This window comes from Oncorhynchus clarkii, chromosome 8 (assembly GCF_045791955.1).
Source record: "Oncorhynchus clarkii lewisi isolate Uvic-CL-2024 chromosome 8, UVic_Ocla_1.0, whole genome shotgun sequence".
NCBI lineage: Eukaryota > Metazoa > Chordata > Actinopteri > Salmoniformes > Salmonidae > Oncorhynchus > Oncorhynchus clarkii.
In genome coordinates, this window is record NC_092154.1 from 40,771,149 (window position 1) to 40,789,564 (window position 18,416).

Here is an 18,416-nt window from a genome sequence, read left to right on the forward strand (position 1 = left end):
TGGAGATTATAACAGAACATGGCCAAGATGTTCAAATGTTCATAAATGACCAGCATGGTCAAATAATAATAATCACAGGCAGAACAGTTGAAGCAGCAGCACGGCCAGGTGGACTGGGGACAGCAAGGAGTCATCATGTCAGGTAGTCCTGAGGCATGGTCCTAGGGCTCAGGTCCTCCGAGAGAGAGAAAGAAAGAGAGAAGGGAGAATTAGAGAGAGCATACTTAAATTCACACAGGACAACAGATAGGACAGGAGAAGTACTCCAGATATAACAAACTGACCCTAGCCCCCCGACACATAAACTACTGCAGCATAAATACTGGAGGCTGAGACAGGAGGGGTAAGGAGACACTGTGGCCCCATCCGAGGACACCCAGGAAAGAACAGGAAGGATATAACCCCACCCACTTTGCCAAAGCACAGCCCCCACACCACTAGAGGGATATCTTCAACCACCAACTTACCATCCTGAGACAAGGCCACGGCACAACCCAAGGGGGGGCGCCAACCCAGACAGTAGTAGAGCTACTGGGGTGCAAAGGAGCAAGATAAATAAATAAATACAGTATGGGGATGAGGTAGTTGGGTGGGCTATTTACAGATGGGCTATGTACAGGTGCAGTGATCTGCGAGCTGCTCTGACAGCTGGTGCTTAAAGCTAGTGAGGGAGATATGAGTCTCCAGCTTCAGTGATTTTTGCAGTTCATTCCCGTCATTGGCAGCAGAGAACTGGAAGGAAAGGCGGCCAGTCACGCTCACACATGTTGTAGGAAGATCTGATCTGCAATCTGTTCTCTCTTCTCTTCTCCAGGAGCACATGCCTACCTTCTTATTTAACGGCTATGAGGACTTGGACACCTTCAAGCTGTTGGAGGAGGAGGATCTAGATGAGCTCAACATCAGAGACCCTCAACACAGAGCTGTGTTGCTCACCGCCGTGGAGCTACTGCAGGAGTATGACAGTGAGTTCACACACACACAACCTCACGTGTGCACACACACACACACACACAACCTCACGTGTGCACACACACACAACCTCACGTGTGCACACACACACACACACACACACACACACACACACACACACACACACACACACACACACACACACTACATAATTCTGGATGTTTCTGGATGTCTCACTATATTGTCTCTGTGTTGTGTGTGTCTATAGGCAGCAGTGAACCGGAGCGTAGCGGCCTGTCAGGCTCTCAGGAGAAGCTGCTGTCAGAGGGCCACGGCCTGGTGGGCGACTCGCCACGTGACTCTGGCTGCTATGAAAGCAATGAGAACCTGGAGAATGGTAATGAGTAGCCTAGCCTCTCGCTACAGTGACTGTGATTCCTCCTCCACTCTGGGCAAACTCCTCTTCCTCCTCCTCTGCCATGCTTCAGCATTCTAACCTGAACCGCCCGTCATCGCACTCCATTGGACCAAGGCCAGCCAATCAAACCTCTCCGCTCTCTGTCCCGTTATGTCTGTCTCCTAGCGCCACCCACACCCCCACCCCACTTACCTCCGCCCCGCCTAGCTGCGTAGTGTCATAGTAAGGGGAGAGATGCACCCCCCCCCCTCCTCTCTTTCTTTCTCTCTCTTTTTCACTTTGTCACGCCACTCTTTCCACTGCCCTCTCCATCTTCAGGTTCTCTCTGCCTTCTCTGCAGAAGCCCTATCCTAAGGGACAAGGACCTAACCCCCAAGCCCAGATTGCTAGTTTACCCTACAATGGGGCCCTATGCATAAAGAGAACAACACCCCACATCTCAAATGCACAGAACTGTTCTGTCCAATTTGAGCCTCGTGCCCATGTTGGTCTAATCTCACAATGGACAGCGAACCCCTCCTTCTCCTCTTACTCCTCCTCTTTCGCCTCAGGAGGTTGAGTGGTTGCTGGGAGACCAAACCAATCATGACGCCACGAGGGAGTATTTCTTTTGAGAGGTATTACTGTAGAAACTGAGACCTTGTTAACTAACTAACCTTGTAAAGTCACTGCCCAATTATTTGCTGTGTTTTGGCTCTGTATCCATTCTCCCAATCCCAGCTCATTCTCTCTTCTCCGTGCCATTTCAAGTCACTTGAAAACATTTCTGTAACTTTATCTTGTGCTTTGTTTCATAGTGACAATGTAGCACAAAGATCGTACGTGCCTAAACAACCCCCAAAAAATATTAGATGGAAATATTTTTTAATGATAGTGGATATATAAAAAAGCAGATACATTATTATCTGATTATGGAAGTGTATTTCAGATTTATATTTGTGAGAACATTTTGTGTATAGTTAAGACTACTCAAACTCCCCTTTAAAAAGACTGTGTGCACACTCCATCGCAGTGCTTGAGGCGTCACTACAGCCCCAGATTTGATCTTTGTTTGATCCAGCCGACCGTGACTGAGAAACCCATGAGGCGGCGCACATTTGGCCCAGCGTTGTCAGGGTTAGGGGAGGGTTTGGCCTGCCGGGATTTCCTTGTCCCGTCGCGCTCTAGCGACTTCTTGTGGCGGGCCGGGCACCTGCAAGCTGGCTTGTCAACCACCAGTGTCAAGAAGCAGTGCGGCTTGGCAGGGTCGTGTTTCAGAGGATGCATGGCTCTCGGGCTTCGCCTCTCCCGAGTCCGTACGGGAGTTGCAGCGTCAGGACAAGACTGTAACTACCAATTGGATGTCACGAAATTGGGAAGAATAAAAGTAAAAAAAATCAAATATGACTGTGCTTTGCTTTCCCACTACTGTTGAGTTCTGTGTTTTAGCTTCAATCATAGGTTAAATAATTGATGTCCCACTGGGCACAGACTTCATTTCTACATGTAGTTTGAAATGTTCTACATGTAAAGTGAATTCAACGCGAAATCAACAAAAAATGTCACCATGTCATTGGATGTAGGTTAAGAGTTAGGTAAAAAAAAAACTCCCTCACGTTGATTACTTTTTGCAAATCCAATCAGTTTTCCACATTCATTCAAGTCATTACATTGAATTTCTTTGTTGAAATAATTTGGAAACAACTTTGATTCAACCAGTTTTTGCCCAGTGGGTTCTCTCTCTATGATTGCTCTCTGTTCTGTTCTATGTGTGTGTGTGTCGTAACGGATCTGAAAGATGTGCAATCTGCCACAGTAGAGATTTGAGTTGTGGAATAAACCACTTCTGTGATGGAAGTTACTCCGACCTGCTTGCTTTATTTCATGTCTCTTCCTTCTTTCTTTGTGTCTCACATTTCTCCATCTCAGTCGTTAACACTCGCCATTTGCTGCATAACATCCAGTGTACATTCTGCATTTTAATAAATGTATTTTACTTTGTCTCTATACGGTCACCCTGCCAAACCAATCTGCACTATTCTGCTTCATACATTCTCTACTACAGCCATAACTCTCAACCATCCTCCTACGTACAGTACCAGTCAAGTGTTTGGACACACTTACTCATTTCAGGGTTTTTCTTTATTTTTACTGTTTTCTGCATTGTAGAACAAGAGTGAAGACATCAAAACTATGAAATAACACATATGGAATCATGCAGTAACCAAAAAAAAGTGTTAAACAAATCAAAATATATTTTATATTTGAGATTCTTCAAAGCAACAACCCTTTGCCTTGTTGACAGCTTTGCACCCTCTTGGCATTCTCTCAACCAGCTTCATGAGGTAGTCACCTGGAATGTATTTCAATTAACAAGTGTGCCTTGTTAAAAGTTCATTTGTGGAATTTCTTTCCTTCTTAATGTGTTTGAGCAAATCAGTTGTGTTGTGAAAAGGTAGGGGGGCCCTATTTGGTAAAATACTAAGTCCATATTATGGCAAGAACAGCTCAAATAAGCAAAGAGAAACGACAGTCCATCATTACTTTAAGACATGACCATAACATTGTGGCAATAACAAGGAAATTCAAAGTGCCAAAAGTTGGACCTAAAGGAATTTCACACAAAATGTTTTGTTGAAGATGTAAAAAATCTGTTGGTCTGAAACAGGGGTGGGTGGGCAATTCCAGTCCTTGAAGGGCCTGATTGGTGTCACAGTTTTGCGCCAGCCAACACACCTGCCTCCAATATTCACATAATCATTTACAGTGCCTTGCGAAAGTATTCGGCCCCCTTGAACTTTGCAACCTTTTGCCACATTTCAGGCTTCAAACATAAAGATAGAAAACTGTATTTTTTTGTGAAGAATCAACAACAAGTGGGACACAATCATGAAGTGGAACGACATTTATTGGATATTTCAAACTTTTTTAACAAATCAAAAACGGAAAAATTGGGCGTGCAAAATGATTCAGCCCCCTTAAGTTAATACTATGTAGCGCCACCTTTTGCTGCGATTACAGCTGTAAGTCGCTTGGGGTATGTCTCTATCAGTTTTGCACATCGAGAGACTGAAATTTTTTCCCATTCCTCCTTGCAAAACAGCTCGAGCTCAGTGAGGTTGGATGGAGAGCATTTGTGAACAGCAGTTTTCAGTTCTTTCCACAGATTCTCGATTGGATTCAGGTCTGGACTTTGACTTGGCCATTCTAACACCTGGATATGTTTATTTTTGAACCATTCCATTGTAGATTTTGCTTTATGTTTTGGATCATTGTCTTGTTGGAAGACAAATCTCCGTCCCAGTCTCAGGTCTTTTGCAGACTCCATCAGGTTTTCTTCCAGAATGGTCCTGTATTTGGCTCCATCCATCTTCCCATCAATTTTAACCATCTTCCCTGTACCTGCTGAAGAAAAGCAGGCCCAAACCATGATGCTGCCACCACCATGTTTGACAGTGGGGATGGTGTGTTCAGAGTGATGAGCTGTGTTGCTTTTACGCCAAACATAACGTTTTGCCACTCTTCCATAAAAGCCAGATTTGTGCAATATACGACTGATTGTTGTCCTATGGACAGAGTCTCCCACCTCAGCTGTAGATCTCTGCAGTTCATCCAGAGTGATCATGGGCCTCTTGGCTGCATCTCTGATCAGTCTACTCCTTGTATGAGCTGAAAGTTTAGAGGGACGGCCAGGTCTTGGTAGATTTGCAGTGGTCTGATACTCCTTCCATTTCAATATTATCGCTTGCACAGTGCTCCTTGGGATGTTTAAAGCTTGGGAAATCTTTTTGTATCCAAATCCGGCTTTAAACTTCTTCACAACAGTATCTAGGACCTGCCTGGTGTGTTCCTTGTTCTTCATGATGCTCTCTGCGCTTTTAACGGACCTCTGAGACTATCACAGTGCAGGTGCATTTATACGGAGACTTGATTACACACAGGTGGATTGTATTTATCATCATTAGTCATTTAGGTCAACATTGGATCATTCAGAGATCCTCACTGAACTTCTGGAGAGAGTTTGCTGAACTGAAAGTAAAGGGGCTGAATAATTATGCACGCCCAATTTTTCAGTTTTTGATTTGTTAAAAAAGTTTGAAATATCCAATAAATGTCGTTCCACTTCATGATTGTGTCCCACTTGTTGTTGATTCTTCACAAAAAAATACAGTTTTATATCTTTATGTTTGAAGCCTGAAATGTGGCAAAAGGTCGCAAAGTTCAAGGGGGCCGAATACTTTCGCAAGGCACTGTATAACCATATCATTTATAACCTTTCTATATTGCCAATCATTTCAAGTGGACAAACTCAGAAGAGAAATGACAACCTTTATTTAACTAGGCAAGTCAGTTAAGAACAAATTCTTATTTACAATGACGGCCAAACCCAGACAATACTGGGCCAATTGTGCGCCGCCCTATGCTACTCCCATACAGCCTGGATTTGAACCAGGGTGTCTGTAGTGACGCCTTAGGTACTGCGATGCAGTGCCTTAGAAGGCTGCGCCACTCAGGAGCCCAAGTTTGGGAGATGTGAAAAAACTATATCCATCAATAATGATAAGCCACCAGGAAAAGACAACCTTGATGGGTAACTATTGAGAATGGTAGCAGACTGTATTGCCACCCCTATTTGGTATATCTTTAACCAAAGCCTAAAGGAGTTTGTGTGTCCACAGGCATGGAAGGAAGCAATTCCACTGCATAAAAATAGTAAAGTATCCTTTGCTGGCTCTAACAGCCACCCAATCAGTTTTCTGCCAGTTCTGAGTAAACTGATGGAGATAATTATGTTTGACCAAATACAATGCTATTTTTCAGAGAACACGACTTTCAACATGTGTATAGAAAAGGGCACTCAACTTGTACTGCACTTACTCAGATGACTGATGATAGTTGGAGCTGTATTGTTAGATTTCAGTGCAGCATTTGATGTTATTGATTATAAATTGTTATTGAAGAAATTCACTTGATATGGCTTTTCATCACCTGCCATCACATGGTTGGGGAGTTATTTCTCCAATAGAACTCATAATTTAACTAGGCAAGTCAGTTAAGAACAAATTTACAATGACAGCCTACCGGGGAACAGTGGGTTAACTGACTTGTTCAGGGGCAGAACGACAGATGTTTTACCTTGTCAGCTCGGGGACTCAATCCAGCAACCTTTCGGTTACTATCCCAATGCTCTAACCACTAGGCTACCTGCAACCCTGTTCTTCAATGGAAGCTTCTCTAACATCAGATATGTACAGTGTGGTGTCCCTCAGGGCAGTTGCCTTGGGCCGTTACCCTTCTCTATTTTTTTACACAAAGCTAGAATGATAATGTATGCGGATGATTCCACACCAGAGGAAGCTGGTGAGGGGAGGACGGCTCATGATAATGAATGGAATGGTGTGAATGGAATGGTATCAAACACATAGAAAACTAGGTGTTTGATGTGTTTGAGACCATTCAGTTTATTCCCCATTTTAAGTACCACCAACAACCACGGTTCCATACTCTACATGTCAGCACTCAAAGCCAGTGAGCTCACTGAAATTCTAAATAAGGTGTTACAGTCAGTATCAGAATAGGTGATTAATAACACACTGGTATTAAATACACCTAAAACTAACAGCATTGTATCTCTAAGACCTAAACCTCAACTGGAGTTGTGCATAAAGGGTGTGGCCATTGAGCAAGTTGAGGAAATTAAACTCATAGGTATAACATTGGATGGTCAATTATCATGGTCACGTCATATTGACAAAGTTGTTGTGAAGCTGGAGAGGGGTATGTCTGTTATAAAAAATGCACTGTGTGTCTGACACAAAAAACAACTACTAGTTGTTCAGGCTCTGGTCTTGTCCCATCTTAATTAGTGACCGGTAATATGATCAAGTGCAACAATCATTCTATCTATTGCATTGTACATTGCTGTACATTCTGCTTATAGCACTTGGGCAAGATTCACGATTATGAACATAGATACACACTGAGTATACAAAACATTAGGAACACCTGCTCTTTCCATGACAAAGACTGACCAAGTGAATTTAGGTGAAAGCTATGATCCCTTAATGATGTCACTTTTAAATCCACTTCAATCAGTGCAGATGAAAGGGAGGAGACTGGTTGATAAGGATTTTTAAGCCTTGAGACAATTGAGACATGGATTGTGTATATGTACCATTTAGATGGTGAATGGGCAAGACAAAAGATGTAAGTGCCTTTGAACGGGGTATGGTTGTAGGTGCCAGGTGCACAAGTTTGAGTGTGTCAAGAACTACAACGCTGTTGGGGTTTTTCATGCTCAACCGTTTCCCGTGTGTGTTGACAACCCAAAGGACATCCAGCCAACTTAACAGAACTGTGGGAAGCATTGGAGTCAACATGGGCCAGCACCCCTGTGGAATGATTTTGGCATGTTGTAGAGTCCATGCCCCTACGAATTAAGGCTTTTCTGAGGGCAAAAGGGGGTGTTCCTAATGTTTGGTACACTCAGTGTATGTTGTGTTGGACATGGTCTTCAGAGCATAACTGTGATTCACTTTGCATCCTCATCAATCAGTCAATCAATCAATCAAATGTATTTTATAAATCCTTTTTGCATCACAAAGTACTTATACAGATACCCCAAAGAGCAAGCAAGCAATGCAAATGTAGAAGCACAGTTGCTAGGAAAACTCTCAAGAAAGGCAGGAACCTAGGAAGAAACCTAGGAAGGAACCAGGCTCGGTGGGGTGGCCAGTCCTGTTCTGGCTATGCCGGGTGGAGATTTTAAGAGTGCATGGCCATTAAGGCCAGATCATTCTTAAAGATTAATCATTCTTCACAACTGATGTACCACCATCACAAAGAATCAGCAACATTTAGATTGATTACTGAGTGTCTGTTTTTTAAGAAAAGTTGTGTGTATTGGAGTGTTTGAGCATTCATTTATTTTGAAAAGCAGACATCTGACTCTGGGGTCAATACTTTTGTCTTATGCCCTGATAGGAAATCCAAAATATCTTTATTAAACAAATGATTGGAAGCTAGCCTGGGATGGTGGTTAGCTGGGCCAGATATCAAACATCTTTTGGAGGGAAAATTGGCAATAACAAGCACATTGAAACAGCACATCAACTTTAAAAACATCAGACTGACTTCAATCTGCACAAATCTTTCGCTGCTCTCCAAATGAACAGAGATACAGATTAATGATCTGTGTGTGATATGTTTGATAAAAATGTGTGTGTCATGCAATATTATATGAGACTTGAAATATGTCATTTAGTGCTATTTTAGACACGTCTTCATGTTGCTCTAATAAGCCATGAATGGCAGGTTGGCCCTTAGCCTTCTGTTACTGTAATGTGTTTTCTGAGATGCACTATACTGATGTCCTGCATCTGAAATTGTATTGCGAGTGCAGCGTTGCATTTATAAGGCTATCGTCACAAAAAAAAAAATGCATTTTTGTGTTGTCATGCACGTTACTCTGGCTAGTTGAACATTACACAGGCAAGTTGTGTACTGACAGATAACACAACGTCACTGTGTCCAGCTATGCTCTTAAATCAGATCAACCTTTTGATCTAAGGCCATAAATAGTGGGAGAGAGACTGAACCACTTCAGTGTCACTGCTGTAAAGCTCTGTGTGAACAGGCTGTTTCAGATTCACATGTCCTCTTCACATTCCAAACTGATAGTGATGATCAAAACGCAATGCAAACAGCACAGCACCCATAGTGATATTAAATCCATTATCCAATACATACAGTGAAGCTCAGTATCAGGTTTCAGTTAGTGCTCTGTCGCTATCTGTTTTAAGTCAAAGTCTCGAGATCTGTTTATGCAACCTGTCCCAGCTCCAGATTGAAGAGGGATATGTTGTTCACTGTGTTTCAGGCAAGAGCAGAAATACATCTCGCTCCAACCGCTCCTCTGTGGGCCTCCAGTCCCCAGACTACCCCACCCTGCCCATGACCCAGTCCACTGAGGCCCTGCAGCAGAGCAAGATGGAGCGCACAGTCAACTTCACCAAGCACTTCTTCCTCAAGCCCACCTTGAGGGGCTTGAGCATGCTGGGGCTGAGGAAGGGCCCCCGCCGGACCCCCATGCCAGCCAGTCTCAGCTGTGAGGACCTGGACGGGCCACTGGAGGCCACCAGCCCCCAGGCCTGGAAGAGATCCCACTCCCTGGGGGACCTCCACTGGGAACAGGCCTTCCACCAGAAGAAGGACCACAGCCTGGAACCCAAGCCCGCTAATGGTGGCTCCAAGTTGGGCACCACCAGCCCAGTGAAGGGCCTCCAGGCTCATGGAGATAGGGGTTCACCACCGGCTCAGAATGGGGGGATTGCTGTGAGCCCTAAAGGACGTTCTGACCTCCCCCCTGTGCCCTCCCAGCTGCCCCTCAGACCACCCTGTTCCATTGCCTTGCTTCCCCAGCCCCAGAAAAGCCTGCCCAACCTGATCTCCAGCCCTCCCGAAACCCAGCTGGGGGAGAGAAGCATCTGGACTCACCCCAAAAAGCCCCCGGTGCCCCCTCCTGTCCCAATCAAGAAGTCCAAGGAGTGCCTAGCCAATGGGATGTGCCACCCCTCTCTTGTCCTCTCCTCCCCAACTCATTCCTATTCCTCCACCAACTCTCATCCCCCCAGCCCTGTCATCAGCAGCCCCAGTTCCATGGCTCCAGCCCTCCCCAGTAAGGTCTCTAGTACCCATATCTCCCCCTCTCCAACCAGCCCTACTCCAGCCTTCCCTGCCTCCACCACGACCCCCTCTCTAGAACCAGAGGAACCAGGCACACCCCCGGCCGTGCCCCCTCCTTGGCTGTCTGACCTGCCCGAGTCGGCCTGCCCTCAGGCTCAGATCCAGGGGGGTAGTGGCAAGATGACGGTGGCCAGGAAGGTGTCCCATGTTAAGATGGCCGTCGATCTCCACACCGTGCTTGAGCAGAGACTGGAGGCCGAGGGCATTGACCTCACAGAGGAACCCTACTCAGACAAGGTCAGTTACCCCCACAACCTGCTACTATTGTTGTGTACCTGCTGTTACTGTGTAGAATACACACACATACCCATCCACCACATCCTAAATCTCACTCCCACAAGTCCAGTTTGTCACAGCTGGGGGTTATACAGCTCACACATGGATGTGAACATGCTTCATTTTATGTTCATTATAGTATATTTTGTTCTCTAGAGTGCATCAAATAACTCTGTGACAATTTCAAAATATGTATTTTGGACGGTGTCCGTATTGATCGTGTCCCTGCTTACAAATATCTGGGCATGAGATATTTGTCAATCAGAAGAGAGAAAAATCTGAGTTATCTGTTGGGGCATCTTGATAGATGAAAAGCTGTCTTTTAAAAAGCATACTGAGGACTTAGTTAAGAAGCTGTGTGCTTCTTAAAAAAAATTGCTTATTCTATAGAGATAGATCATGTCTCTCGCTAAATAGTAGAAAGCAGATTATTCCGTTGACGTTCCTATCAGTCCTAGACTATGGCGAACACAGCTGCCACTTCATTAAGGCCGTTAGATGCAGTTTATCATAGCACACTGCACTATATTTTGGGTAGCAGTTTTAGTAGTCATCACTGCATCCTTCTACCAGGAAGTTGGTTGGCCCTCTTTGATGTCATGTACGTTAATACATTGCTATATTTATAAGTGTATAAAGCCCTTTTACAAATAGTCCCGCTGTGCATAACATGATTACTCAACTTTAGACTTGTGAGTTACCACACCCAGTCTCAAGGATGGCTAACTCTGGAAAATTCCCTTTGTCTCTACTAAGTTAGGCAAATCAGCTTTTAGTTTTCTTGCACCTTAGATTTGATGTTTTGGTGCTTCTAGGGAAATTCATAAAGCTGAATGAGGACGTCATTGTTGATGAATGTGTTTGTGTTTTACGACCGGGTTTTTCTTCCTGCTTGCATCTTGTACCTATATTTTGATGTGTGTATATTCTGTCGTTTATGTAATTCAGGGCTCATCTGTAGAAGAGACGTTGTTCTCAGTATGACTCCCTGATAATTTTTTTTTTAACTAGGCAAGTCAGTTAAGAACAAATTCTTATTTACAATGAAGGCCTAGGAACAGTGGCTTAACTGCCTTGTTCATGGGCAGAACAACAGATTCTTACCTTGTCAGCTCAGGGATTCGATCTAGCACCCTAAATAAATAAAATGTATATAATCTTACACCCGTACAAATGAACCAAAACACTTTAGTAAACGGTCCAGATTGGGCCACAAGTGATGAGGACTTGCCGACTCATTCTGTGTGTGAAAGTACATTATGTCTGTATAGGAGTCCAGTAAACGAGGTCAATAAATGCATTATTGGAAGCGTTATATTGTGTTTTGGTCTCCTGGCTGTCAAGGCCTTTGACTAGGCTACTGGACTCATACATAACCAGCCTGGAGAGGGAGAGAGAGAGAGAGAGAGAGAAGGAGAGCTAGACTAACAGCTAGACTATGAGAGGGGAAAATAGTGATAGTGATACAGTCTGTTAAGTTTAAGGGGCTGAAACTCAGTGAAGGCAAGTGGGTTGAGATTATAAAACAAACATCCCGAGTTGAACACACACACAAACACACATACATCATGTCAGAGCCCGAGTTGAACACACACACACACACACATACATCATGTCAGAGCCCGAGTTGAACACACACACACACACACACCATGCCATGCCAGAGCCCGAGTTGAACACACACACACACATACACCATGCCAGAACCCGAGTTGAGCACACACACACACACATTACACCATGCCAGAGCCCGAGTTGAACACACACACACACACACAAACACACACACACACCATGCCAGAGCCCGAGTAGAAGACACACACACACAAACACACCATGCCAGAGCCAGAGTAGATCATACCCACCCACACACGCACAAACACACATACACCATGCCAGAGCCCGAGTTGAACACACACACACACAAACACACATACACCATGCCAGAGCCCAAGTTGAACACACACACACACGATGCCAGAGACCAGCTCTTTAACATGGTGCTCCATCTCTGCCAGGTTAACCACAGACAGGCTCTGAGGCTGTGCTGGGGTAGAGGTGAGAAATACACTACATGACCAAAAGTATGTGGACACCTGCTCGTCGAACAGGCCTGGCTCGCATTCGGCAAATGTTTTCAATCCGGAAAATGTCAAGAACTTTGACATTTTCTTCAAGTGCAGTCGCAAAAACCATCAAGCGATGTGATGATACTTGCTCTCATGAGGACCACCACAGGAAAGGAAGAACCAGAGTTACCTCTTCTGCAGAGTATAAATTCATTAGAGTTAGAAGCCTCAGATTGCAGCGCAAATAAATGCTTAACAGTTAAAGTAACAGACTAATCTCAACATGAACTGTTCAAAGGAGACTGCATGAATCAGGCCTTCATGGTCGAATTGCTGCAAAGAAGCCACTACTAAAGGACACCAATAATAAGAAGAGACTTGCTTGGTCCAAGAAACACGAGCAATGGACATTAGACCGGTGGAAATCTGTCCGTTGGTCTGATGAGTCCATATTTGAGATTTGTGTTTCCGTGTCTTTGTGAGATGCAGAGTAGGTGAACGGGTGATCTCCGCATGTGTGGTTCCCACCGTGAAGCATGGAGGAGGAGGTGTGATGGTGTGGGGGTACTTTGCTGGTGACACCATCTGTGATTTATTTAGAATTCAAGGCACACTTAACCAGCCTTGTTACCACAGCATTCTGTAGCTATACGCCATACCATCTGGTTTGCGCTTAGTGGGACTCTCACTTGTTTTTCAACAGGACATTGACCCAACACACCACCAGGCTGTGTAAGGGCTATTTGTCCAAGAAGGAGAGTGATGGAGTGCTGCATCAGGTGACCTGGCCTCCACAATCACCATACCTCAACCCAATGGAGATGGTTTGGGATGAGTTGGACTGCAGAGTAAAGGAAAAGCAGCCAATAAGGTCTCAGCATATGTGGGAACTCCTTCAAGACTGTTGGAAAAGCATACCAGGTGAAGCTGGTTGAGAGAATATCAAGAGTGTGCAAAGCTGTCATCAATGCAAAGGGTGGCTACTTCGAATAATTGTTAAGGTTCCTACAGTATATTAATTATATTTGTGTTTTGTCATAGTTTTGATGTCTTCACTATTATTCTACAATGTAGAAAATAGTTTTAAAAAATAAAGAAAACCCCTTGAATGAGTAGGTGTGTCCAAACTTTTGACTGGTACTGTACTTTTGTATGTGTGGTGTATCTCAGAAGGACGCACAACACAGCACTGCAAGCACTTCTTGTTTACCTGCATCTCTCTATTCCTTTACTCTGAGTGGCCTCCGATCCAGTTTGGCTGGGTTGTCCTGGACTGGCTGGAGACTGACGATGACTCCAGGGGTCTGGAGTGTTTTGAGAAAGTGAGAGAGAGATGTTTTCAAACATTTTCCCCACATAATTCCCTTGGGTTCTCTCTTCATGCATAGCAATCAACCTTTGGCTAGTCTAATCTACTTATGACATGTTATGGGATCACCCGCATCATTTGTGTTTCTCTGTCTCTCTCTCTCTTTTGAGACGGTTTTAATAAAACGGTACCCTCCCTCAGCAGTCTATCCTTTAAATATGAGCCGATAGGCTTGTCAGTTCGACTCATTATTTCACATTACTCGTCTGCTTCCTTCTCTCTTAAACAGACAGAAACCGGGCCTCACCAGACTCATAATGTTCAAATTAGCAAATAAAGTGAGAGAGCTAGCTCCTACTTCAGCCCTAGTCTCTGAGCTGTTCTAAAAACATGTGGTTCTTATAGAGGTTTCGATTGACAAACACAGTGACTGTAGCCAATAAATGTGCAGAGGGTTTTGGTCTCACTGCATCTTGTGTTTTGGTCTATGAACTCATGGTCTTGACAGAGGCTAACAGATGTTTTTATTGAAAAAGAGAGAGAGAACAAAGTCACTATGGTTTATGATTGACTTGTCTTTTCTAGGCCTATAGTTTGAGGGAGGGATTCCAGTTTCTTTCAAAAATGAATTTGACGTTTCCTTGTGTAGCAACTAAGATTTACTCCAGACTTACTCCAGGTCATGGTTACTTAGGGTTTTCATGGTTTGGGGTTTTAGTAGAAAAATGTGAGTTGTGCTCCCAAGTAGAGGGTATCTCTTTCTCCATCAGTATGGTAGCAAAGAAACCAGATCTCCCAATGTGCATGAGTTCCCACGCCAATATGTTTCAAGTGCGCTTGCATGTGTGCACGTTTGTGTGTCACTCTTCTCACTCATCCCCAGTTTCTCTACATCTGTTTGTCTCCATTCCTCCCTCCATCCAGCATGGTCGGTGTGGTATCCCCCAGCCCCTGGTGCAGCGCTACAGCGAAGACCTGGAGCAGCCAGTGAAAGATGTTGCCCCCGCCATAGACCAGGTCCGCCTCAAGCTGCTCCGCAAGCAGCACCGCATGGCTGTGAGTACTGTACTGCACCACTACCTGTCTGTCTGCTAGCCTTTATGGGACAGATTCAATAAGCGTTTAGCTACATGGTCACCAGGGCAAAGTTGGAGCCTGTTATTTTCCGATGACACATTTAAGGTGTCATTGCTATGTTTTATGTGTTATTATTTACACAAAATTCCTGAATGTTTTCACCGGTATTCCCCAGATCCCGTTTGGAGGTTTAACAGAGATGTGCAGGAAGCCTCTCTCCCCGGGTCACTTGAGCACCGTCTCTAATTGGTTGGTGTCCATCGGCCTACCCATGTACACCACGTACCTGGAAGCAGCAGGATATGACACGTTGGGGCACGTGTCATCTCTCACGGAGAGCGGAGTGTGGGAGGCGGGGGTGAGGGACGAGAGACACGCCCGTAGACTGGTCAGCGAGGCCCGTTTGGTCAGCGCACACAGAGATGCACAGTCATAACTGTGACAGTGGAACCAATGCAAGTGAAACTCGGAAAGTTGAACGGCTATGTCATGGCTGACATAGTTGAGACTGAAACACAGTTGCAAATAAATGCAGAACTGAATAACTGTGCAAGTGACCACAGCACAGCTTTCAACATTTATTGAGGCTTTTGACTGGACTGCGGATGGCTCGCTGTTGCAGCCCAGCCCACACCTGAAACTTAAGAGCAGAAAAGCTGTTCTTATTCCCCCATGTCTTTATCAATCTATATCTGTCTTGTTTACGGTGAAATTGTTCCCGACTGCCGAGAACAGTTATCAGATGCCTTTAAATCTCTCTCTCTCTCTCTCTCTCTCTCTCTCTCCCTCCCTCCCTCCCTCCCTCCCTCCCTCCCCAGTCTTATAACTCAAGACTGAGAAGTACTGCCTTGAAGGAAAAATAGCACAGTCTCTCTTTTTTTTTGTACATTTTTTAGGTTTGACTTTATATAAAGGTATTAAAGACTCTTTATTAGTGTTTTCCCTGTGTTTAATAAGTGCTTAATTTTCTGCTCTTGTGTGAGACAAAAGCACAGGAGAGTAATAAGAATATGTAGCTTGGCCAAAGCAATTTCTTTTAAATCAAACCAAATCAAACTCTATTTGTCACATGCGCCGAATACAACAAGTGTATATTTTAACGTGGAATGCTTACTTAAACAGTGCAGTTCAAGAAGAGTTAAGAAAATATTTACCAAGTAGACTCAAATAAAAAGTAATAATAAAAAGTAACACAATAAGAATAACAATAATGAGGCTATGTACAGGGGGCACCGGTATTTCAATGTACATTTTTACTTTTGTTGTTAATCCCATTGCCAAATGCTATAGCAAGACTGGACAATGGGTTTTCTTGCAGTTAATCAACTAAAACATTACACAAAACATGAAATAGGCAAACAATGCTGTTGTATTGGGATTTCAAATCCTAATTTTCTATCATGCTATAGTGTTTTTGTAATATACTGTACCATATATTCTAATTTCAAGGTGTTTTTACAGTATGTGTGTTCAATAGTATTTGTTTGTCTGCTTTGTGGAATGTCAATGTCTGAAATGTCTTCAGACCATCTCAGTTAATGTAAGTAGACAGTCAGACAGATATCGATATGATTATATTGCAGATTTCAAAACATATCTTAATTGCATTTAATCCTCCAATATGTAGGTCCTTACAGTAAGGCTGTCTACACAGTACCGCTCTAATCATCTTTTCCTTTGCAGACTCCATATGTCTAAATGAGCTCATTTTAAGTTGCCTTACCATTATGTAAAGAAAACAGTTAGATAAATATATATTCATGTACTCAGCATTATAAATAGGCATTTCAACCCCCATCCACATTCCCTTTGACTAAGGCTTGTTTTTTTCACAGCCTCACCAGGCCTATATGTTTTGAATGTGCAAAGGCTTGTAACGACGGTGATTGTTAGTTGCACACACACACACACACACATACACACATACACACGATTAGCTGCCTGCAGATGTATGGGATCAAAGTACACACATTAGCAGCCACATAGCTCAACTGGTGGTTTCCTTGTTAAGCACAGATGTTAATCCACAGGAAGTCTGATTTAAACATAGTGTCCCCATATTCAACAGCCGGCCACAGCACCACTCAGTACTACAGTCTTAGAGAGAGACACAGTCAGGGAGGACAGATGAGATTGGGAGATGGTCACCTCACCTCTGTAGGGACGTACTGAATCCCCATTCACTGAAACAGCAGGCCAGACCTGTGAGTCCCAGCTTGGTCCAAGCTTGGTGTGAGTGGATCCACCCACGTAATGTCATTCTACTTGTGTGAGGTACTTCATATTGCAAACAATTATCCCTAGCTCTCGGGTTTCAAGATAAAAGTTTGACAGAGTGGTGTAACATCGGGGAGGCTTTTGCAGTGGACACTCGAAAGAAGTTTGATGCCTTTTCTCTTCAATCATAGTGGTGCTCCAGGTTAGTAGTGGTAGGGGGAGTTTTTCAAGAAACAAAAATACCTAACATTGAAGATTTTTTTGTAAAGAAAAAATATTGTCACTGTAAAATGCACTTTAGAAAGTAAATTAGAAAATTCACGCAAAATTTTCTTTAAGTCCATAAGCGGACATTTCTTTTCAGGTAAGGTAAAGGGTTTGAATGGGTTATACTGGGATTTAGTTATCTTAGTATTGAGTTCCCAATGCCAAGTCAATGTACAAATGTAATTAATAATCATTCATGAATTAACCTGTTCCAATGACTTAACTTCCAATTTGTTTTTGCAATCGTACAAAAAAACAGAATTACATAAATGAAATGATTAACAAGAGTTGCACATTCTGTATATGTTATTTGGTATTTAAATAACTTATTTTGGGGCTTTTCATATCAACTGTAATTATTAGCTGTACTATACACATAGCAATACCTTCCTGCATATTGCTTTAGCTAGTGAAAAGCTACAGTGTGTAATGTAAAGTATAAGTGTACAAATGATTTTCTTTGGTTTCAACTATCTAATGATTGTCTATAAAGATTTGCTTGTGTATTGAAATGATGTCTATAACTATGTAATTCTGAAATATAATAAAAACCATTTCTTGCCACCCTGTGTTTGTATACACTCACAGGAATGACACAGTGCCCGTCTCTCCGGATAACCCATAGAATAGTATGAGATTCTAGATCTGTGTTTGTACTTGTAGAAATATAATGAGATTCTAGATCTGTGTTTATACCCATAGAAATAGAATGAGATTCTAGATCTGTGTTTATACCCATAGAAATGGAATGAGATTCTAGATGTGTTTATACATATAGAAATATAATGAGATTCTAGATCTGTGTTTATACCCATAGAAATAGAACAATATTCTAGATCTGTGTTTATACCCATAGAAATAGAATGAGATTCTAGATCTGTGATTATACCTATAGAAATATAATGAGATTCTAGATCTGTGATTATACCCATAGAAATAGAATGTGATTCTAGATTTGTGTTTATACCTATAGAAATAGAATGAGATTCTAGATCTGTGTTTATACCCATAGAAATAGAACGATATTCTAGATCTGTGATTATACCCATAGAAATAGAATGAGATTCTAGATCTGTGATTATACCCATAGAAATATAATGTGATTCTAGATCTGTGTTTATACCCATGGCTTTGGTTAGAATGTTTC

General features: G+C 43.1%; 1 protein-coding gene across 6 annotated transcripts in view; it reads left to right on the forward strand.

Moving 5' to 3' along the window:
• The window catches only part of LOC139415384 (SAM and SH3 domain-containing protein 1-like), a 325,070-nt gene extending 307,237 nt beyond the window's left edge, over positions 1-17,833 (forward strand). For all 6 annotated transcript variants that reach the window (XM_071163493.1, XM_071163494.1, XM_071163497.1 and 3 more), the window contains 5 exons: positions 815-965; positions 1,181-1,309; positions 9,189-10,291; positions 14,633-14,764; positions 14,961-17,833. In XM_071163493.1, coding sequence (XP_071019594.1) covers positions 815-965; positions 1,181-1,309; positions 9,189-10,291; positions 14,633-14,764; positions 14,961-15,221 — 1,776 coding nt within the window. In that variant the 3' untranslated portion in view covers positions 15,222-17,833. The remainder of the gene's footprint in view (positions 1-814; positions 966-1,180; positions 1,310-9,188; positions 10,292-14,632; positions 14,765-14,960) is intronic.
• The last annotated feature ends 583 nt before the right edge of the window (positions 17,834-18,416 follow it).